The sequence below is a fragment of the Oxyura jamaicensis genome, chromosome 1 (genome assembly GCF_011077185.1).
Source record: "Oxyura jamaicensis isolate SHBP4307 breed ruddy duck chromosome 1, BPBGC_Ojam_1.0, whole genome shotgun sequence".
NCBI lineage: Eukaryota > Metazoa > Chordata > Aves > Anseriformes > Anatidae > Oxyura > Oxyura jamaicensis.
The window spans coordinates 203,960,593-203,983,984 of NC_048893.1; the positions used below are offsets into that span (position 1 = coordinate 203,960,593).

Sequence of the window (23,392 nt, forward strand, 5' to 3'; positions counted from 1 at the left end):
GCAGTGTGCGCAGCCTGCTGTGGTGCCAGCCAGGGCTGCTGGCAGCATCTCGCAGCCATGCACCGAGCCCCTCCTCTACCAGTGTGGGACACGACAGGGCTGCAAGCACTCTAACTGTTCTTCAGCTTTGCTACACGAAGCTCTGCTAGCACAAAGCCCCTGCAGGACGCCATTCAGGGCTGGGACTGTGCAGCCAACGGGTCGAGCTGAAAGCAGCACCTGGCCCAGGAGATGCTCCGTCTGTGCCACGCTACCTGCCTGTCTGCCAGGCTCCGGCTGGGTGACCGGCCTCCCGCGCGCTGGCTCTACTTCAGCCTAACCCTGCCTGTCCCTTACTGAGGGGCGCCCCGGGGGAGATCCCTGCGTACGGCTTACGCGGGTTCCGGACGCAGCCACGTACGGAGCGGTGGAAGCAATGCATATGTATGAGCAAGGAAGCCACGCTAAGGAATCGAAGCATATTCAAATGGACTGCTACTTAGCTCATTAAAAACAGCTAATAAGTATGACAACGGTTATCAGATGAGGCAGATGAAGTCAGACTTGGGGGTCTGAAAAGATAGAACTTGATGGCAGACACAGAAGCAGCATTAGCGAGTGGTATCTGAGTCTGTCTGCAGTATGCAGAACAGATTTACAAGTCAAAACATGGCTATACACAAAAGTTTCACTGCTCCCTTCATTGTGCTTTAATGCAGCAAGGCCCCTGGTGTAGCTGTTTCCTGCGGGCCTTGCAACATTAACAGAATCATGAATATTCAAGTTAGTGAAGGAAGAAACCCCCAAAACTAATTCCTAAAAAGCTTCCCACAGGCTAGAGAACATTATCTGCAAATGCTCTACACAAAGCATCTGTTGAGTGTTCAGGACAGGCTATGCAGCTCCTCAGAGGTTTGGGAAATTGACCGAGACATCCGTCCTTCCTATTTTCACAAACGAAACCCTTAGCTAATGGGATTCAAGTCAAAGAGGTTAATTAACAACCACGTAGGTTTTTAAGTATTCTTGGATCTACAAGACAGGTCTGAATAAATCACGCGTATTCCCAAGTATATATGACTGTTTAAAACATCAGCTCTGGTCCCAATTAGCACAAATAAGAAACAAAGAGGAAGACTAAAAGGTGGCACAGAGAGGGAAGTCTGCCAGACAGCCCCGTGTTCACCTCTTAAATAAAATGTAAAGTAGATTCCTTAAGTATTTGCAAGAGCAGGAGGAACTAGCAGGTTTTAATTATCCAGCGAGCCAGGTGTGACAATGCAGCAGTTGCTAACTGCTTCTGGATTCTTCTGGACCCATAAGAGGTGACAGTTTACTTCATTTGTCACTACAAAAGCATGCCCTGCTCAACAAATGGACTGTGCAGTCGCTGGCTTCCTGTTCGTAAGGTGATCAGCACTTTGCCACGGGGATCCCTGAAGTGCACCAGTGCTGGCTTCACTGAAAAGCACTCAGGTTAACTGCTGCCAACAGGCCTTTACGGCCAGGCCCCCGTAACCTGCCGGGAAACCTAAGGCAGTGCTGTACAAACACACAAGCCTTGGCAGCAGAGGTTGAGATTAGACCACAGACTACGTAAGATTAAAAGCAATTCCAGGTTGGTTTAATGGGAATTCCTACCACACAAGTAACAAAATTAGTCTGTTGCGCAGGCAGTAATGAAGCATGATTTTCTGTTTCTCACGAAGCAGTGAGTAGAGCCTTGTCCCCACGGCTCTAAGCTACACAAAGCCTCTGGCAATTGAAGAGATGCTGCTCAAATGGTTTCACAAGGACAGGAGCCAGTGCAGAAAAATGGGTGTTCAAGCTATTCGACTCTTATGCAGTTCCTCATCCTTTGACTGCAGAGGTACAGAAAAAACCTGTCCTCCTTCACTTCCCATTATCTAAAGGGGTCACCAACACCGGCCGCGTGCCAAGCAGCACCTCGGCACATGATCTATGCCTCAGTGAGCTGCAAACGTACAGATCTCCTTTCACTGCTGTCACAGATTACTGAAGGGTAAAAACAAAGCCTGCTTAGGCACAGCAACACAAGTCCTCTCCTGCTCGATACCTTTCTGCTCAACCTTCCTGCATGTCCTAACCGCTAGGGTTTATTTTTTCCCCAGCTAGGTAACCAAGAGCCTGGTTTCAGGTCTCCTGCTCTCTGCACTTGCATGCTGTTTTATGGCAAGTTACTTAAAACTACAGGCATTTCAGAAACATTTACCACTGACACCCGGCATAAAGAGCACATTATCCACCAGTGCCAGGATGCCTTCCAAAGAAGCTTTTTTCCATCCACCATGAAGCAGATTCTAGGTGAGCTTGACAATATCCATACTAGCTGTATTTGGAAAGTGTAAGAGCATCAGGTGCAATCAGTCTAACCTTTAAACCCAGGAGATTTTGGTTTGAGTGAAGGTACCACTAGACCATAAGGGGTTACCAACCAACTGGATAAAGTGTTACCTTCCCTATGGAAGGCCCACAGGAAAAATATGACACATTACAAAGCTTTAGAAGCAATCCCGTCCAATTCCAATACACTTAAAAATCCAGTGTATAACCAGCCTTAAAAAGTAGCTTTTAATGAAAATAGAGCGCATTCTGAAAATATCAAGCATACAGTCTTGCATACTAAAAGATGGTCAAGTCAAATTAATGCACAATGTCATCCTCAATGCAGGCAGCACAAGGCATTATGATTATATAGAATATAATCGATATTCACAAAAACAAGTTCTTCTTCCATAGGTGGCAACTATGCCAAATTCAATCTAGACCAGAATCTAAACAAGAAACAAGAGTTCAACACCCTCCCACCTCCCCCATCCTTAGAAGGGATTGTCAAGTATCTTAAAAAAACACACAAACACTCAAAGAGGTCAGAAGAGTTTGTGTATGGTTCTGCTGTTTGGTTTCCAGGCTAACTGTAACATCAGCGACCCCTCCCTGGGGGCCAGCTATTCTTCAAATATCATTTTCTGAATTCCCGTTTAGTCATTGTCCTCCTTCTACCTGAGATGGAGGCGTGGGCTTGCCGTTTAGGGTCATTTGCTGGGGTGGCGGATGCCCTGGAGGTGGCACAGGTGTGGTTTTTAACTTCTTTGTGTCCACTTTTAAAGGATGCTCTTCCTCTTCCTCGTCGGAATCTTGCAAGCCGTACTTGGAGAAGTGTGCCACCTGTGTAATGAGAAGAACAAACGTGTCTCACCTCAGAAACAAGACTTCAGGCACTTACTTCCAAAAGGCCCGAACAATGAGCTGGCGTAACCGTCAGCTTTACAGAGCAGTTGTGACGGCTGGAACAAATCCAGCTTCTGTACAGAAGACCTGCTGTACACTGGCCTTCAGGGGATCACAGAATGGTGAGGGCGGAAGGGACCGATGGAGGTCCAACGTCTGGTCCAAGCCCTTGCTCCAGCAGGGCTACCCAGAGGCGCCTGTCCAGTGCCACGTCCAGGCAACTTTCAACCATCTCCAAAGCTGGAGACTCCACCACCCCTCTGGGCAACCCGCGCCAGTGCCATGTCACCCACAAAGTGAAGTGCTTCCACTGAAAGCCTCCAGCTACTCAAGAGTTTTTACTGGTTTGGTTGGGAAACCAAAAGCATTACCTTAAACACCCAAGATCCGGTCTCTGGGCGGTACTCCTTGAATCGAGCGCCCTGCTTCCGAGATACCGACTCCAGTCTACCTTCATAATTCATCTCTGCCAGTCGTTCAGGGCTTTTTATCAAGCAACGAGACGTTTTATCTGTAGGCCAGACTCCATCTAATGTAACTTCAGCTCGTCTGTTAAAGATGGAAAAGCACGTAAGAGACTACAAGGCTTTGAGGCAAAGGTATTAAGGCACAGAGCTGAAAATTGACCATGTTGACTCAAAACTTGGCTTTTAAACCAAGTTTTGGTTAAGAAACTTTAAGATGTCTAGCAACTGTACAATGCTGCAACCTGTGTGCACACTTCAGATTCAGATTTCTTGGTAGCTGCCTGCAAACACAGTATAAACAATAAGTCAGCATTCTAAAAGCATCCTTACTCACCACTGCCACTATTAAGTGCTTTTTTTTAATTACCTATTTAAACCTTCACCAATAGGTGGTTTTCTTTCATCGTCAGGGTAAACAATCACTTCTTTCCTACGGATATGTACAATGTCATCCAGATTCAAGTTAGTTAGGTTTACTTCTCCTTCAAAGTAAATTGATCCATAACCTGTAAAGCAGAGCAGAAGGTGACCAAACATCACTACTTGCCCATGAAAATAATCTTATGACAGACAGCCTAAGTTCCTGCCGTACTCCTCCCTTCCCCAGCCTAAGTTCCTGCCTTTGCTATGTCTCCAGAACAGACTACAAGTGGCTTCACTTCCCCGTGTGAAAATGCTGAAGATGTTAGCAATTTTTTTTAAGTCAGCACTTGCACAGAAAGCTTTTTGTATCGATACTGCCCACACAAGTACCAAGCACACCCTTGGCTTCAGAGCACATTTAGAGAAGTGTTTTAAAAATACTATGTGATATTTTATTTTTAAATAGAAGCAGTAAGGAATATAGTTCAGGCTGAAGGCTCTTCACCAGAAGTCAGTACACCCAAACGTTGGCAGTAACTGAGATGGAAACAATGATCTGATATGCAGCCTGCTCCAGAAGGTTGCTACAGGTGCTTTTTTCATTTTCCCATTCACTTCTTTCAAATTATCCCAGAACAGAGGTTGTTAGCACCACCAATCTGAAAGATTTCTAGTCTTTGGTGTAAGCTGCTCACAGTGCAGGAGCACTGCTTATAATGAAGCTGAAGGTACGGAATTCAGGTTCCATAGCTTTAAAAAAAACCTCACTGGTTCAAGGTTAAGTAACTAGAAAAGCTGTGTGCGCTTACCTTTGCGGCCTATGGTGAAGTTGGTCACAATACATTCATTTCTGTCGTTGGTAAGCCTAGCTAGCTCCTCCATGGACGGGATGGTGTAATAGCCAGCTCTTGTTAGAACAATTCCTACAACAGAACAGTCCATGAGAAGCGGGCTAACAAACAGCAAGACTGCCAACTTTACCATTTCAAGAGCTGCAGTTGTCCAGGCTTGCAGAAGAAGTGGAATGAAGGCTGCAAGCAAACTGAGAATCAGCACAACAAAAGCAGACAGAAATGCCTTAATTCCAGAGCTTCCATAGCAAGTTTAAGACAACTGCTACGCAAGTTTTTCCAGACACATACAGCAGTACTTGACAGAAACACTCTTCTAGCTTTAATGAGTTGGGAGCACAGTACCCGCTGACCAAGGTAAGCATCCTCTGCATTTAACAGTCTCCAGTGCTTTTTTTGCTATTAATTTGCCTAATGATCTTCAAAACCTACATAAGCTTTTTACATCCCCAACTTCTTGCCATTGTGGCTTCTAAAAACGTTTATTCTCAACACATCACCTGTTGCTTTTATTAGATGCATGTGTAAACTGAAGAGGAGGAACACATCTTTTCTTCTTCAGCTTTTCCAGACCGCTCATGTTTAACAGAACTAACAACCCCCCACCTCTTCACCTATAAAGCTCCATACAAGCTATGAAGCCTGTGTTAAGTGAAAGCGATCTGAGACCTCTCCACCCCCCCCCCCCCCCCCCCCCACTTCTCCACATTCTCCAGTTTTACTGCTACACCCTGAGAACTGAAAGTACCAAAAGAGAGGTGGCTGGACAGGTCCATAGAGAGACAACCATATTCCATGGCCCCCTCCTTTCTTGGCAACTTGTAGAACTCTGCACACTGGTATTTACTGAGCATTTCAATAGATGTATAACCAAGATCTTTTGCCTGAACTGTAGTCAGCTCTGTCTACTATGTAGAACAACTACAGATCTGGTCCTCCTCCTCCCTTTCATGAATCTCACTACATCAGTCTAACAGAGTTGGGCAATGAAGTTTAATTGCTTGGTGACTCAGCAGAAAAAGCTCCAGCGTTAAGATACGACAGTGAAAAACATGATTTGTATCTGGAAGAAAGCAGGAGGAAGAGAAACAAGAAGCTGAGGACCTGAAACAGCAGACGAGAACTTTAAGAAGCATGCATGAAGTGCTGTTGGGAACTACCTGTCTGTAAAGGAACACCTGCCCACCCACGATCTAACCTGCAGGATGCACATGATGCGTGGTTTCAGTCTCCTCTTCACGTTCATCCTGAAGGGAATCGTCATGAAACGAGGCATCTTCACTGCTGCCTTCCAGACCGTTTCGCAAGGCCGCCCGCATATTCAGAGCCACAATGGTGTCGTCCACGTTGTTCTGGTGTTTGTGCACAGTGTTCTCGGGAGTCTGGGGGATGGGCTTGGCAATGGGGTTAGTGTAAAACCTGGTCACTTCATGGTGATCCTCCTCTTCCTCTCGCTCACCATCTTGTCTGTGGTTTTCATCAGAAGGTACTGACAAAAAGAACCTAAAGAAACGAAAAACGAATTGAACTGTTTAGCTCTAACAAGCCCTCCAAGTGGGGCCTCACAAGGGCAGAGCAGAGGGGGACAAATGTGATACACAACAAATATCTTAGGAATATGATCCATCCAGATCAGCAAAGCTTCCTTGGAATTCCACCTTACTGAGGAGGACTAAACAAAAGAAAAGGTTTCTCTCACTTTGGGTGAGCTTTAGCACTGGAGTGCCCTAGTCTCTCTCTAAAGAGAACATGGAGAAACATAACCAGAAAAATCACCCCTCTTTGAACTCCCGAGTTTGGGTGGAGTGAGGTGGCACGTGGCTATACAGGAAGAACAGACGGCCAGTTTAAGAGTAAACGAATCTCACAGGACATCAACTCACTTCCAATGAACAGCTAAGATGGCATCCCTCAAAATAACGACCTACATTATTAACAATAATTTAGAGACAGGCATAACGAGTTTTTTCCTTGCCAGTAGAAACACCTGCATCACCCATCGACATACCGGTCTCCATTCTCTGGATATTCTGACGGAGAAGCCAGGTCTTCGTTCTCACGATTGACAGGTGAGAACAAACTGCTATTGTTGAGATTCTTCAAAACCAACTTTTTGATGCTCTTCCTAAAAAAGGACAAAAAAACAAAACAAAAAGGGAAATTAGGATATATCCACTGCATAAATATATCCTCCACGCTTGGTTTGAGTGTTCCAGGGACCAGAAGCCAGTTGTGTAAGACCTGTTTCCACACCTGTTACATACAAAGTCTTCTGTAAGAGCACTGCAGTAGCTGAGTTACTTTTTTTTGAATTTCATTCAAGACTTTGGTTTGTGAATAACTATAAGAAAAAAACAAGTCACTGAAAGCCTCAAAACCCAAGTTCAGTAAACCACAGCATTATCTGTTTCTACGAAATGGTGCTTTTCCAGCAACAGCACGTAACCCTGCGCAGGACGCCTGTCCCGCAGATGCAGGCTTTTCTTTACAGGGACACTTTAGGAGCAAGTCAAGGGCCATGCTAGGACTCTCTGCCTGCAGTGTGAGAAGTCACTGAAGACTAACACCAATTACACCTGCAAGAAGAATTTACGCATCTGTTTTGTCCTGACTTTTTGTTCATTTGGTGTTTTTCAATAAAACACTAATTCCATACTCTGCTCTCTCCCAGTGAGCAGATGTTTCAGATTAAATTAAAGAGAAACTAAGCTCATAGAGATTACAGAATGTTATTTTTAAAGCATGCATTTAGAGGGACTTTCAGTGACTGATTCATCCTTCTCTGAAGTATTTGTTTAAGTAAAAACGAAAGCTTTCTAAAGCCCTTTTCAATTTGATTGCCACTGGTATTCTTAAAGACCGAAACCGAAAGCTTCATGACAATAGAGCCACAGCATTACGATCCACTTCTCACGGAAACAGCTGTGAATCAGAGATAGAACCAGCATTAGGCTGAGAAATTACCATAAGTCTTCAAACTGGTGGCATTAACGAGCCTAATGACTCTTTCAGATGCAGGAAGCTGCACGCTATACAAACTTTTGTTGTAACAACTAACTGATTTCATACTCTTCACTCCACTCATCACCACATTTTACAGCTTATTTGCAGCTAGCAGCTTAAGCTGATGATTGCCATCTCCTCCACAGAAAATGCTTCTCTCCAAATTATACACGAGTTCTGTTATTGCTATTCATCTTTGAGCCAGGTCACTAAAAGTGATGAGACAACACTACAAAGGACTTGATCTGATTGGAAGAACTGGAGTGATACCACAGTTATTCTCGTACCGCTCGCTCCCTCTGACATACACAAACGAACACTCACCTGGGCATGAATGCGCCATTGGATAGGGATGGCTCATCATCATCAAGACCATCGAAGAGCTGGGACTTAGCAGAACCAGCCGACTGCAAAGCTTTTGGTCGCACCCTGGTCGCTGGGCGCGGAGTCAGTTTGTAGTGGGTGGGTGTCGTTAAGGCCTTCTGGGCTGCTGGGTTTGTCGGTTTCAGCCTCTGCAACACAAGGAAGCAGCGTTAGAGTTTCCATACCGTGTACCGTAAGGTTAGCGAGCCAAGGACTTATAAAAGCAAGGAGTGCAATAAGGAAACAGGGAACCAATAAACAAGGACAGACACAAAGCTGGCTGATGACAGGTACTGGGAACAATGCTGAAGACCAAAATTCCCCAGTCATGCATTGATGGGCCACCAAGAAGCCACAAGCACAGCTTTCAGAGAGGGCCTGGACTTCAACAGTGAGGGGGAAGCCAAGAGGAACAGGAGGATTTGGGATATTCCAGGAGGTCTGGGGAAGCACGTAAAACTTCAGGAATGCTTAGAGGAAGGGAATGGGGGAGGGGGAATGGAGGGGGACAGAGAGAACAGGCATAAAACGGGCTGGCTGCATGTAAACACAACCAATCGGCATACTTCTGACTTGAGCCCCCCGCCTGATCACCGCTGTCTCCCCCATCCTCAAACGCCCTTCTCAACCATCTTTCTGGGTTATCTCACCCTAACCTGTGTGCACAAACACAACTGGAGACAGGCATGAGGGAATCTGGGGCCAGCAATTGCAGTTGTCCTGGCAAGGACATCAGACAGGCAGGGGAGCGGTGCTGACACCCAGGGAACCGTGAGCACAGGGTGCCTACAAGGTGAGCGGAGCGCCTGCCTCTCTTTGCAGCAAGCAGGATGAGGCAGCATGCAGGAGACCTGCAGGGCAGGTAGGAGGGCTCAGACTTGGGCAGGGGGACTGGGCAGACAGAGGGGCAACGCGTGCTCGGGGGATCCCCGAGCGTACAGGCACATCGCTGTGAGCCTGGGCACTTTCACTACAGATCTTCAGCCCTTCTGGCTGTGCCTGCAAACGGGAAAGCAGCAGCGACATCTACCAGCCTGGGAAGGAGCCCCCTGGGTCCAGGGGAGCACTGTGCTGGGCTCCAGAGCTGGGCTGGAGGAATCCCCAGCCTCTGGAACTTGTCAGGGCAGCGGGAAGCGTGTTTTGTTGGTTTTTAAAACAAACCAACAGCTCAAGACTGTCATGCTCATGCTAAATACTAAAACTATTCCAAGCACAGTCAGCTACCCATCTTCATTCTCAACTAGCAGCAGTGAGCATAACGAACTCCAAAGTCAAGGCTTTGATGTACCAGAAGCAGTAAATAAAGCACCAGCGTAAGCTTGTCCTGGATAGCATTAAAAAACAAAACAAAACCCCCTGCACCACAGCGTACGGGGATGGTAGGTCGTTACGTTACTCACTGTTCATCTTAAGTGAAGACATGACAGAGCACAACGTATAAAGTCATTTCAGATCTTTCCCAGGAAGTTAGTTTAATACACTCACCTCTTCTTTCTTCTTTGGATCTGGCATGGGGTTTCTGAAAAGCGGGGAATCTCCAAAGGGTGAGTAAGTCAAACAATTGAGATGCTGCTGAAGGATCGCCTGCTGGGCAGCTGACGCATTAGGGTCTGTCAGTGCTAAGAAGAGAACATCTGTTTTTAGCATTCAACAGGTTTACCAATAGAGCCAAGGTAGACAGGAAAGACAACGCCCAGAGATTCTCCTCAGGAATTCAGATTTCTGTATTAACCTCAGCTTGCTTTTTCCCCTGCTCTTCAACCCCCGTTTCTACAGAATTCTGCAGGAAGAAGTCACATCCTGCTCCCTCGTTAGTATTTGGAACCGCGTTCAGTAAGTTTTTAATCTGTGAAAAGCTGAGGGCATGGAGTTCCCCAACAGCAGAATGAGCCTGGCCTGCCAAAACCTTTAATTAATACATTTGATTTCTGAAGCATCAGTATGTCAAAGCTGCTGCAGTGATCAAATTTACAGCTCTCTGCAAAAAACAGCCTCTGAAACTCGCCCATCCCCTAGCATCTACTTTTAGTTCCTATTAAAATTCCACAAACGGTTCACACTATGAAACATTTAAGCAACATAAAGCACCCCAATTTTACTTCTAAGGAAAACAGACTGAATGAAGCTGTGCAATCCCAGAGATGACCAAAACCACTCTCTGAAACAAGACCTTACTGTCAGACAAAGACTGCAAGGAGCTCAAGAGGAGAGTGAGACACAGCTGGTTCTTACCAGTTTAAAAGCTATACCAACTGAGCAAACATTAACCCGGGAGACCTTTCCCCGAGCTGTGCCACTGAAGGCAATACCTACGGAGGTGACTACTCAGACCACCTGCTGATGTACGTCACTGAAGGTTCAAGCTTAGAAGATACGGAAATACGATGGAAGCAAGTATATAAAACCTGACTGCAGTATATTGAGGCATTTTCTCCTGAGCTCCCCCCTCAGTCAAATCTTTCCTGTTACAATCAGGACGTCGAGTAACTTTAACAGGTGTTCACAGCAACCCAGCGTGGCTGAGGCTGGGGGCACCCCTGGGTGCCACTGCTCACCCCCTGCCCCAGCAGGGCCCCGTGGAGCCACTCGCCCAGCCCCACGTCCTGGCGGCTGCTGGACATCCCGCGGAGGAGCCCCCAGCCCCTCTCCTATTCTGCCAACTGTGCAGGATAGCCTACATGAAACTTCCACTGCTCTCCCTTTGTCTACCAGACCAGTCGTTTCATTATGGAAGCTTCTAAGATTGGTCAAGCATGATTTCCCCTTGGGGAATCCGTACAGACTACTCCTGATGACTTGTGTGTTGCTCACGCGCCTGTAAATGGTTTCCAGGATTAGCTGCTCCACCACGATCCCAGGGACAGACCTGAGGCAGACTGGCCTGTCATCCCCTGAGTCTTCCTTCCTGCCCTTCTTGCTGACAAGAGTGGTTATTTTCTTTCTGCCAGTCCTCACCTTTTTTTCCCCCTCCACTCCACACTTTACCAATTGTCATAATTATTCAGCATTTGAGAGTGGCCCTGCAATGACATATGCCAGCTCTCCCAGCACTTCTGCACATTCCCTCCTGGCCCATGGGCTTATATGTGCCAGATTTGCTTAAGTATTCCCTCACCTGATCCTCTCCTACCACGGGTACATCTACCTGCCTCCACCCTTCCACCCTGGTTTCTGGAAACTGGCATTCCTGAAGGCTGACCTCGCTGGTAAAAACTGGCAAAAAGGGCGCTCAGGACCCGAGCCTCTTCCTCGTTGTGTGTCACCAGGTCCACATCTCATCCAGCACCAGGCCCATGTTTCACCCAGCCTTCCTTTTGCCACCCACACGCTTCCAGAAGCCCTCCTTGTAGCCTTTGACATCACTGGCCAAGTTCTACATTGGCTTTAACTTCCCTACCTTAATCCCCAGATTCTCAGCATCTCTATTCCCTGCAGGTCACCTGCCCTTGCTTCCTTCCACCTGCTCCTCGTTCCCCTGTGCAGCCTCCCGTCATTTTGCCTGTTTTCCTGCTCGTTAGGATGGACCACTCGGTTCCAATTTACAGAATGACAGGGAAGTGACTGAACATAAAGAGCAGTGGTACACCGATGGTACACCGCACTCACTAGTTAAGTCTTTCTAGCTTTCCTAGCTAGAATCACTGCAGAAGCGAATGCTTCACTTCCACCCCCCTTTATTATAAAAGCACCTACTGTTGCTGCCCCAGAATTGATTGATGGGAAACAGCTTGGTAGGATTGAAGAGAAAGCTTTAAAACAGCTGCAACTATTAATAACATTAAGTAATTTTGAATTACTTCTGATTTTTTATATACATACAAACACAAAATCTCCAGAGGAAAACGTCACGGTCTATTGAGAACAGAAGTGGCCCCAAATAGCTATTCAAACATTCTTTTTTGCTCCATACCACTTCGGGGGGATGTATCTCTGTATTTAGGGGCGTTTGAAAGAAGGGAGGAAGCAGCAGTTAAGCTTGGGTTAATGCACACTTACCTACGGCAGGCTGAGGGGCTCCGAAGCCCAGAGTAGCAGTTGATGTATTGAATCCCGGTGCTCCAAATGCTCCCGTTCCCAGCGTTCCGCCAAGTTTAGGCTGGGTATTTCCAAATAAAGAAGTCTGTCCTGCCCCAAGAGCTATGGGAGAAGCGGGATGTTATTCACTGTAACACCGTGGCAAACTTAGAAGCCAATTTATCCCACAAATAATCAATTTTGTTAAATTGCAAGAAAGATTCTGTGTCCATTCATGGACGTGTCAGCTCAAGACGCGTGTGGTCAGACCACCAGAGACTCCAGGTGGTGCCATCAGTTTTCTGAGCCACTGGCCACCGCTATAAGCAACGCTGCTTGCGATTTCTAAAAGGTTATTGAGAACAGCCTTATCCTGCTCTGCTTCGTTCTGATTTCAGACAGAGGTTCATGACTTCAAGGTAAAGCATCTCGGGCCATTACCACACGAGGGTTAGCACGTAGTTCAAATGGTGTATTATCACCAAAGTTTGAGGACTATGCTTGAGCTGATAAACCGTTTACCTGTTCCAAACCCCGTCCCAATTCCAGTCCCCAGAGTCCCAGTTGCAGGCTTATTTCCAAATAAACTATTTCCAGCGGTGTTGGCTCCAAAACCTTCAAGGACAGAAACAGTAACTCATTAACCTAAAGCTAATAAATTAAAAACATATTTAAATAAATAAGCATCACCAGCTCAAAGACAGCCCTACCATAGTTAAGGTCAAAATTCACACACCATTTTCAACCATGCATGTTAAACATGCAGCAAGAAGAAACTTAAGTGGTAAACAAAATATTTAAGTCATGAACACAGGACTGAAAACATCAGCATAGGAATTCACCATCTTGCTTTCCTAAGCTATTAAGTTTGTTACAGATCTAAAAATTCTATAAAGCCAGAACGGACATTACAGTGCTGCATCAGGCAACTGAATGGAACACGAAGTTTCTTCAACGCCTGGAAGAACAACCCCCTTTTTATACTGTTTATACCACACACACACTTCTGATTCTTACCGACAAAGCAAGTAACAACTCAGGTTTGTAAGAGTGAACACCTTGAGGACACATCTCTAACTGTAATCCAAATCTAGCACCCGTTAGACAGGATCATTTTTAAATTGAAGATTGTGAATGCACAAAGCATTGGTTAGTGTGAAGACAGAATTAAACTGGAAAACTGCAGTCAGGAACCAAAATCTGAAACACCCTAGAACCAGACCCCACTCTTCCTATGAACGGTGCTAACACAAGGAATGCAGGGAAGCTAAAACAAACACTGGAATCAATATCGTTCACTAAACAGGGACTAATAAAGTGTCAACGCGCTAACTAACGTGGCTGTCTAGTTCTTAGAGAGCAGTGGAACGAGAAACTTGGAAGTAACTTCCACAAAAACATGCTGATAATTTACCTAAGCTTGGTCACCACAACAAACTATGCCCACTACAGCGCTCCCCTGTCAGCCTAAGGGCTTGACAATTTCTTCCCTCTTTCTGGAAGGCTGGCATGGCAGAGCAATCATGTTTTACTTTTTTTTTTTTCCCGGATTAAAAAAAAGGCGGCACATCAGGATCTTGAACATCCTAAAACCATTCCTGCTTAATTCTATGAGTACAGTTTCGTTGCTCTCAGCTTCAGGAGGAAAAAAAATGATTAAGAGAAATCCAATGAAGGAAGACTACTGGAACTATCACCACACACTTCCCTGCTTGATCACCCACTCATTCAACACCAAATATTTAACAGTGTCAGAGACCAACATTAACACAAGACCCAGTTCTTGGGACTTTGGTTTTCAGTTTGAAGAATCAAAACCAGCTAAAACTGAAACCGGAACTGTTTCATTTTATCCCCACTCCAGTATACTTCCTTGTATCTGCCATCAAACCATAGATACTGCTCTTTTCACCCAATTTTCCTTCAGCACTCCTTTGCAACCACAGAAGTTTAAGAGGCTGTTAATACACTACGCTGTGTGAGTGCCTTGATTTTAAGTTTTAAGGTACAGGTTATGTCTTCTTAAGCACTAAACGAAACAGTGGTACTTTTACTTCACTATCTGCCTTGTAAGTCAGGGAATACCACCAAGGAGAAAGGTATAAAACACCATCCAAGATGTTCCTCTGCAGCAAAATCCATCAGAAGCACGGCTTACCTGAGAACTCTAAATTCATAATCATTTAGTACGCGATACTCAGCAGCCAGGTATGTGGTATATGCAGTATATTTTTAAGTGATTGAATCCCACTTTTTTTTATATGTACCAAAATTGGAAGTGTTTGTATTGGTTCCTAAAGTCAGGGTTGGTTTGTTACCAAAGAGCCCGCCGCCAGTGGTTGTGCCAAACGAGGGAGCACTGGTTGTGGTGGTTCCAAATCCAGCAGGCTTGCTACCAAACAGGGTCTGAAAAGGAAGAAAATGAGAATTTGGAAACCTGACAGACTGAAATTAAGAGAAATGTTACTAGCTTCACTTCAGGCAACAAAGCAGAACTAAAGGCAAGCGTAACTTCGACCACACAACCCAGACTCCAACAGGGGCGTTAGCTGGGAGCCACGCGCTCTAGCATACAGCAAGCACCTTCCGGAAATAACCTTTTCATTCTTTTACCCACCTCCCTAGAGCATAGATTAAAACCCAAATAACGGAATATCTAGAATCAACTTCATTTTAAGTCAACATCTAAAGTTAAACGCTTGTATTTTCAATGCCACTGAGGCACCCCTAGCAATACAGATTCACAGAATTCTATGATTCTGTGTCAAAGGGCATTCACAGGCAGATGCTCAGTCTCTCTTGCCGTCTCATCATTAGAGATGACGAGTTCTACCATACATCTTTATACCTTGACTTTACAAGGTACCATTTTTGCATCTTCAGTGCCTTAGACACTTTGCGTGAGGTCAACACACAGTAACAGGACTCTAGAAGCTATTTTTTAAAACAGATATTTTATTTTATTTTTAGGGCACGGACATACCGAACCGCCAACACCAAATCCCGTGTTAGTTTGTCCAAAAAGACTCGTTCCCGTTCCAAATCCAGTACCAGCATTTGTATTGGCAGCTGTTCCAAAGAGGCCTCCAGGCTGCGAGGGCTGAGTTGCCCCAAAGAGACCCTACAAAGAGGAATTATGTTAAATTATGTTAAGATAATGCTTCAATGCACTTCTGATGGCAAAACAAATATAAGAAGTCAGTTAATGAAGTGATCCTACAATATTTCACCTTTCGATAGGGTAAAAAGACAGCTGAAGAACATTTCAGGAGCTTTATTCATTCTCCAGGAAATTAGTTACTTGTTCCCAGCTTAGAAGGATATTGGAATCTCCTCACTTTGAATGACAGAGATGGGAAATAACCATTCCATCAGGTTTTCTGGGAGAAGTTACAACACACGCAGAAAGAATAAAGCAAGAAGTTTTGGCTCCAGATGTACAACGCAACACGTTACAGCTATGTAGTGCCTTTCTACCATGAGAGCCCACAAACGCGGCTCGTTAGTCACCAGGAAGTACAGAATCGTTATTAACGTGCAGTGGGAATTTATTTGTATAATTGCATTCACTATTATTTGTTATCCGTGTGAACACGGTTGGAAATACTTGAGTTGGTGAGAGAGAGGATTCTTTAAAGAGAACGGGAAGCGTTCCTTGTTAAAAGCTATGCTGCTTTAACTAGCAGTAAGTTCCTAGATCAGACTGCAGCATTCAGAGCTTGGTATCTTACTTTTAACGAAGCTGTATTACAATTTGACGAAGATCCGAAGAACTACGTAACAGCCTCCTCTGTCTAGCTGGAGGAGATATACCACAATTTAAAGCTCTGTGGTTTCAAACAGTTTGTCTTACCATTGTGTTTGTGTTTGGCTGCCCTAGTGTGTTGGTATTCCCAAAGGAAAAGCCGGTGTTCTGCGTTGTTGTGGCTTGACCAAAAGGCTTGTTGAACAGGCTTGTAGTTTGAGGTTGCTGACCAAAGAGACCCCCTGTCGTTCCTGTTCCAAAGCCAGTCGTACCTACAACACAGACCAATTATAGATTTGTTGGCTTTGTTAAACCAAACAAATTGGTTCAAAAAAAACCCTCAAGAATTTATCCAATCCCATGCTCAGTGCATTCCAGCAGGAAAAAGAAACGCCTCAACTCAATGGAACAGCAAAACACAGCATCAATCCAGCACAGCATCTGCATGCAGACAGAAATAGTTTCTATCAGATATTTGTATCAGGTTTTTCATCAGGTTCTCTTTGTCCTGAAGTCAGTGTGAGCGTAACTCAACAACTACCAGAAAACTTAACCTGACAGGTAGATCTGACCAAAAATATGCCATTTTTGATATGGCCAGTTGGTCATCCATTGTAAGAAGAGAACTGTACCGTTTGCACATGAGAAGAGCTGACTGGGCAGGAGGTAGATACCGTCCCCTGCTTTACCTAAACTGTTCTGTAACCCACACAGCTTTCACTACAGAAGCTTCCACCTGAACCTCAAACACTCTCCTCTTTTTTTTCCCCTGACAGAAAAAACAAGAACACTGTTCACACGTGATGTGGTAAACACAGCATACACACAGACAAAAGCTTTTGTTCCTTCTCCCACAACTGTCATTGCTATCTCTGCAGAACTTTCTTCAGAGCTGACTGCACGAGAAATACACGAAGTCCAGCAAGGCTGTTCCGTTGGGCAGTCTGGGTGTTCTAATACAGCCTCCTGTGCGTGGAACCTGCTCAAGGACAGCAGCCTAGCTCAGCCCTGAAGGGCATCAAGCAAGCCTTAAGGACCGACAGTTCTAACCTCAGAAAGCAGCAGGAAGAATTGCTTCTGTTTCTATCAGCTGTAGGAATTTGGCCTTCTGTTTGCGTTTTAATTCCACAAATGCAGTACCTACTTATATTTAAGTTTACAGGAAGAAGCTAATACTTTCACCTAACAGAACTTGAACTCAAGCTTTTCAGCAGCATTTGCTTTACATTAAGTTCAAAAAGCTTCACCAGCTGATTAGTCCAACTGACCTGCAACTGCCAGATAGGCAACACCTGGCTTTTATTTTCCATCCAAGAAGAGTAAAAACTGTGTGAAACCAGGGTGGCACAACAAACATGCCTAGACCCTAACTCTGAGGTACTGTGGAGAAAAGATCCAGGCGAAGTCTCATCAGGCTAATACATGAACAGGTCATTTCAAAGGCATGTGTCTGCTCCTTAGCAGAAGTAGAATCATGACTTCACCTCTAGCCACCTGATGCTAACACCCTGGTGCACAGAAACACTGTCCTGGTGGTTCCACTTCAAATTGTTCTACTCTTCCACGTGAGCTAGCTGATGTTCTTGTAAAGACAGATGCTGGAACTAACTGTTCACCAGCAAAACTTTGGGGATGCAGACAAAGCATACAAACCCTGAAGAGCAGATCAGGAGATATTTCTATGGCAAAGAACCTGATACCAAACGTTGATAATGCAACTAGTCAAGTTCTGAGCTCACTCCGGTGCTTCCTTATCTTTTTTCACGGGGAAGTGTTCTGCAGCTTAGCAAAACGTCTGCATATTCAGTCACAGTGCGGACTGACATTAGGCAGTACTTACTAGTTCCAAAAGCAGATTTGTTCTGTCCGTATGAAAAGCCTGTATTAGTAGTCGAAGAGCCAAAGAGTCCTGTAGCTGTACTTGACGTAGCCGTAGAAGACCCAAACAATCCAGCAGTTGCTCCTGCTCCTACAGGGTTTGAGGGGCCTTTCCTGTTTGCCTGGTAGTCTTCTAAACGGAGCTCCTAGTAAAGGAAAACCCAGTTCTCTTTACATGTTCTTTTTATACAGAATAAGATTAGAGCAGTGCTGATAACATGTTTACGCAGCTTTCAGGATGAACGTGTCAGGAGAAGCTGGTAACACCTCTACATTTTTAGAAATAAGGGCAGCATAATCAGGACCTTCTCACTGCAGTTCACATTTGGGCTTCAATTTTATTTCTATGGGCTCTTATACGGATCTTTTGATTAGACCTGTTTTGAAGCATTAAATGAGTCAACTTGAACAGAGAAGCTTTGTGGTTAAATCCTTGGGAATGTTAGTTTATAATAAACAACGGAGTTTTGTCTGGGATTCTGCCATTTCATCAGCATAGGATTGCTCCCAGCAGCATCTCTTGCCCTTCTGGTACATGGCAAGATGGAATTTCAGCTCTCCAGGAGTTGTAATTTTAAGCATTTAAGGCCAACTAACGTGATGTGTTTTCCTTGATGATGCCTCTCTTTTGTGAGCGATGCAGAAATGGAAAGTTGTACTCTTTAATGAGCATGCACAATACTTACTACAGGCAAAAAAACTCTGCTAGAAACATTAAAGAACAGACAAAAACACGTTTGAATATTATTGACTGACCTCAAGAGATTTGCTTTCATATTCCTTCATAGCAGTAATGCACTGGTGTTTGGTACTAATGTTAGTGCTAACTCCAGACTTTACCATAGTATCTGTACCAGTTGGCGGCTGCAAGAGAAGAGGTTAAGGTGTCAAAAATACATCCATACCACAGATACACCACATCCAGATAGGTCTGCATCGATACCGTTAGTTTCTGGGCAGACACTGTAAAGAACTACACTTAGTGCAGGCACTGAAGCAGTACATCAGCATTATCTTACAGCTGGGGCCTCGCCCAGTGGTGACACGTTCAGTGGCAATCAGTACTGGAATTTACCCTAGTAACACTCAAAACAACGCAGTGAAATCATTTTTCAGTTTTACTTTCAAAGCAGTTTGCGATACAAATCCTCCAGCTATCTTCAGGGATTTTATTATCCCTGATTTTTTTTTTTTATCATACCATGTAGAAATACACCCCCGATGCTGCTCGGACACTGCCCAGGTTGAAGGCCATTCTGCCTACAACCGGGGAGGCCGAACAAAGTCTGTCTGTTAAATCAGTTTGTGCAAGTATCACCCCTCTTCATTTCTAAACTCAAGAGATATTTGGGAAAAAAGACGCCTCTTTCGACAGGTATCAGTTACCCCATTTCCACGACATCTGCTCTTCCGAGCCACCCTCCATTTTCAACTGCCACCGAACCCTTCCTTAAAGGGACCTCATCCAGAGAACACACAGCGAATCAGCCTTCAACCCTCAGTTTACACTCCCAAAGCCATGCTGACGTTATGTGAGTGGATTACATTCATTTTGGCCCACATTTGGGATGTTTTGGCCCTTATTGCTGTTAGCATTTAGCAGCGATCCCCTTGAGTTGTGACACCTCCTGCCTTCCTGAGAAGGCTCACACTTAAGAGCTGGTTTCTCTCTCCAACTTTCACGCAGCAGTAAATCCTGTGACTCTAGGTAGGGCATTACTCCCCAGTGCCTGAGAACTTGTCAAATTCAGAATAAAAAAGTCCAGCTCTTTGGAGTTAACTGTACGTACTATTTCCACCGCCACAGGGGATACTTTCAAGCTATTTCAGAATACCCCATACTTGCACATGAACTGATTTTATCTTTCTTAAAAAAAATAAAGTTCAGCAGCCAAGACAGCGCTCCACACAGAGAGCTGCAAACTGTCACGTTTCCTATCGCAAGCAGGCTGGGTTAAGAAGGAAGAACAGAACTTACATTGAACTTAATGGTTGTGCCAGTTGGAGCAGCAGTGAAACTAGTTGGGCCGAAGAGAGAGCCAGATGTACTCCCAAAAGGATTGGAAGTAGTGTTAGTGGTTCCAAAGAGACCGCCGCTGCTGGTGCTTGTTCCGAAGTCTTGAAAAAAATAAAAACAAGATCAGTACTAGAACAAACTTTAGTTTTAAAGCTGAAAGTCAAATACTCTATTCAAATCAGAAAGCAGTTTGGAAAAGGAAGAAACTGCTAGAGAAAAGAGTATTAGAGCAGTACTGGAGACCTGTAGCCTGCTAAACGCACTACAGATCACCCAGATCACCCCAGGAAACATTAGAATAACCACAGCAGCCAGTTTCATCCTCTTCCTGACAACACCACTAAGAAAACGACGTGCACAAAGGGAATCAGTGAAGTTTCTTTTTCTCTTCTCAGAAGCATCTGCAAATTGTTGTTTCTGCTTCAGGGAATTACAGTAGAGTTTAAGAGGCGTTTCAAGCACTGTAGTGCCAGAAGCAGAACCAACCACAACTGCCCTACAAAAAGCAGAATGAAAAGCTAAGATCAAGCAGGGATATTTGAGAATGAGAAGTGCCAGCTGACTGCCATTTCCAACAGGCTACAAAATCTGTAGCTGTCGTTTCAGTCATGAATTTTGAGCTAATCAGCTTCACATCTGGCTACTGTGGATCACAGTAATGTAACCACACCCTCTGGGAGAAAAGGAAGAGGAACTACACAAGAAACACATGCTGAAACCCCACGTTAACTCTTATCAGATCCCCACCTATACCCAACGTTCTGCACTTCTCAAACTATAAATCTGCCCTTCTCATGCAACGCTTGGGAGTTGCAGCAGCTTTACTCACTTCCGAAGCCAGCAGGCTTGTTCTGTGCGAAGGCATTGCTTTGGGACGAGAAGAGCCCTCCACCGGTGCTGGTGGTGCCAAACAGGCTGTTTGACGTCCCAGTTGATGTCCCAAACCCAAAGCCAGTACTTGTGGAGGAGGTGGCTGGCTGATTAAACGTAGTCGATCCAAACAACCCTCCTGAAGACAGAAACAAGCTATTAATCGTTTGCAGTCATTAGCTGCCTGGGGTTATTGCTTGCCATGCTTTGGTTTTGCTGTTAAATAACTTCCTTCTTTCAGGAGAGGACCGTGCACTACCGCCGTCGCGCTGCAATACCTGGCTTTGTCTGCGTGCTGCCGAAGAGGCCGCCAGTGTTGTTGTTCGACCCGAAGGCGGAGGTGCCAAACGCTCCTCCACTCGTAGTACCAAAGCCAGCATCTGAAACATCAGCGACACCGTTTAGACGAAAGCATACTCTGAACGTGCAGCAAACACGTTACTGTCCTTTTCTCTCCCAAAAAGAGGCCTGTGCCTCCTGAGGCGGCACACTTAATGCTAGCACAGCTACAGCAGCAAAAGGCCTTGAGCCAGCACTGCGACGCGAGGCACAGACACCCAGCTCCGGGCCGCTCTGCAAGCTCCCCACCGCTTGGCACAGCACCTGGGAGCAGGCCTCAACATACTTTGGTTCATGAGCAACGCAAGAAAAGCACGTAACAGAACTGATGTGCTGTTTTTCCCCCCACCAAGACAGACGTGGTGATGTACAGCCTGCTTTAATGGCCAAAACCACCTCGCTGTGATATTTGTAACGTGCATCTCCAGAGAACTCCTCAGGTTACAAGCTTTTTCCTTCCAAGCCCTCCCAGTGTGTTCCCGTCCTGATTGAAAGACTTCGCACCTCTGTGAAGAAATGCACAGAGCAGTGGAAAACCAGACACCGAGCTTAGACGCATGACTTACTTTGGCCAAAAGTTGAAGTTGTCCCAAAGCCAGTGCTGCCTCCAAACGGAGTTCCAAAGGATTTGTTGAACATCTTCAGTATGTATCAGAGCTCTCTTTATCTGAACCTAGAAAGAATAAAGAAGTTTTTATTTAAAGCTTACCGTAAAAACTCATTTTTTAATCTTCCTCTCTACTGATGTCAGCAAATCATTTGAATCTTAAGGCCCTAGAGACGTGACGGCATGACTGCAGTCACACCACGTTTAAAACAGTCGGAGCCCTAAGAGGCAGAGCACTGATCCTGCAGAAGCACCAGAAGCAAGCTTCCCTCCATCCTTAACTACAGGTGGATTGCACGCATGTCTTACACCCTGAAATAAACGAAGCTGGACCCCCTGATTGCTGTCCTCTCCACGGAACCCTCCTGAACATCTAACCCAAACAGCAAATCCCACATTTCCGCTGTCTGATCTGCACCGGGCAACTCGCACACCATTTTGCTCAGTCTCCTGCAGGCCTGGCAGCCCACCCATCAAACCGCTTCTCTAAGACACGCACGGGGCTGCGCTGCACCGCAGGTGTGCCTCTGACAGCCCCAAGGTTTCCCTAAGGAGCTTCCTTTTAAGCCCTGCCTCCCAGCCCCTCCGCTCACAACATGAAATGGAATCGAGCTGTACGGGAGCTACAGGAACACAGCTTCCCTTCTACCGCTCACCGGGCTGCACTGAGACTTTAACTCGAGCTCCTGAAGGTTTCTCTGCACTAGCTGCTCACCAGGGCTTTATGCCGTTCAGGCAAGGCCCCATCCTCCCACACAGCACCTGCCGCTTATTTACGGATACGTTTGGGAATGCCGCTGCACTCCCAACTTTTCTGGGAGTACAAACACGATGCCAGACCTTTTCCATCAAAAATTAGAGCTGAAGTAAAACCACAACAGCTGTAGTGCAGTTGAGAGAGATCGGCAGTCCTCTCCTCTATGGGGGTGACCACCCTTCTGTCCCTGACAACACCACTGGAACACAGGGAGCTGGGCAGGCCCAGCTCAGCGGGGGCAGCGCAGACACACCAGGTTTTCCCCACAGAAAGCTGCGGGACGCGGCGGTCACCAATGGTATTTACAAAGCGCTGCTGGTCCCACCAGGGTAACTCCGTTACGTAACACGCTTTTAGCACTACCTTCTTTTCAGTACTTTGAGTTCCCCAAAAGCCCGACGCTTCAGCAGCAAACACCTAAGAAGCTTGCTCCACGCCCGGCCCGCAGCGCTGTCAGCGAGCTGAGAGCCGCTGAACGCCAAGCTCTCAGATCTCTAAAGCAGCACCGGGAACCGGGTGGAACCGGGAACCGGAACTAGGGAACCGGCCAGGCACCGCGACACGGACCCCCCCGGGCCACAGCTCCCCCGCGCCCCGCTGCCGCCTGCCCTCGGCTCACCGCCTACCCCGGGGGCCCGCAGCCCCGCACAGCCCCGACCCCCCCGGCCCCTCACAGCCCGGCAGGACCCGGCCGGGCGCTGTGAACCCCTCACGCCCACCCCCGGCCTCACCCTCCCCTCCCCACCGCCGACCCCCATCACGCAATTACTCACAGCCAATTAACCACAGCTCATTAATTACAGCCGACCACAGCCCGGCAGCCCCGCGTCGTCCCCCGCCCCCCTCAGCCCCGCGGCCCCCCCCCCAGGTCTCCCCAGGCTCCCCCC

General features: G+C 46.2%; 1 protein-coding gene across 2 annotated transcripts in view; it reads right to left on the reverse strand.

The window, feature by feature from the left end:
* The window catches only part of NUP98 (nucleoporin 98 and 96 precursor), a 35,982-nt gene that overhangs the window by 12,234 nt on the left and 356 nt on the right, over nucleotides 1-23,392 (reverse strand). Inside the window, exons 2-20 of one of the 2 annotated variants that reach the window (XM_035330826.1) lie at nucleotides 21,708-21,814; nucleotides 21,081-21,182; nucleotides 20,762-20,941; nucleotides 19,894-20,033; nucleotides 18,672-18,779; nucleotides 17,878-18,061; nucleotides 16,146-16,309; nucleotides 15,276-15,413; nucleotides 14,611-14,698; nucleotides 12,815-12,907; nucleotides 12,275-12,415; nucleotides 9,764-9,897; nucleotides 8,240-8,427; nucleotides 6,921-7,037; nucleotides 6,111-6,415; nucleotides 4,871-4,984; nucleotides 4,066-4,204; nucleotides 3,603-3,780; nucleotides 3,004-3,168 (exon numbers count right to left, since the gene is read on the reverse strand). In XM_035330826.1, the coding sequence (XP_035186717.1) occupies nucleotides 3,004-3,168; nucleotides 3,603-3,780; nucleotides 4,066-4,204; nucleotides 4,871-4,984; nucleotides 6,111-6,415; nucleotides 6,921-7,037; nucleotides 8,240-8,427; nucleotides 9,764-9,897; nucleotides 12,275-12,415; nucleotides 12,815-12,907; nucleotides 14,611-14,698; nucleotides 15,276-15,413; nucleotides 16,146-16,309; nucleotides 17,878-18,061; nucleotides 18,672-18,779; nucleotides 19,894-20,033; nucleotides 20,762-20,941; nucleotides 21,081-21,182; nucleotides 21,708-21,780 (2,751 nt within the window). In that variant the 5' untranslated portion in view covers nucleotides 21,781-21,814. Of the gene's footprint in view, nucleotides 1-3,003; nucleotides 3,169-3,602; nucleotides 3,781-4,065; nucleotides 4,205-4,870; nucleotides 4,985-6,110; nucleotides 6,416-6,920; nucleotides 7,038-8,239; nucleotides 8,428-9,763; nucleotides 9,898-12,274; nucleotides 12,416-12,814; nucleotides 12,908-14,559; nucleotides 14,699-15,275; nucleotides 15,414-16,145; nucleotides 16,310-17,877; nucleotides 18,062-18,671; nucleotides 18,780-19,893; nucleotides 20,034-20,761; nucleotides 20,942-21,080; nucleotides 21,183-21,707; nucleotides 21,815-23,392 lie in introns of both variants that reach the window. The other variant, XM_035330821.1, reaches the window with a different exon arrangement.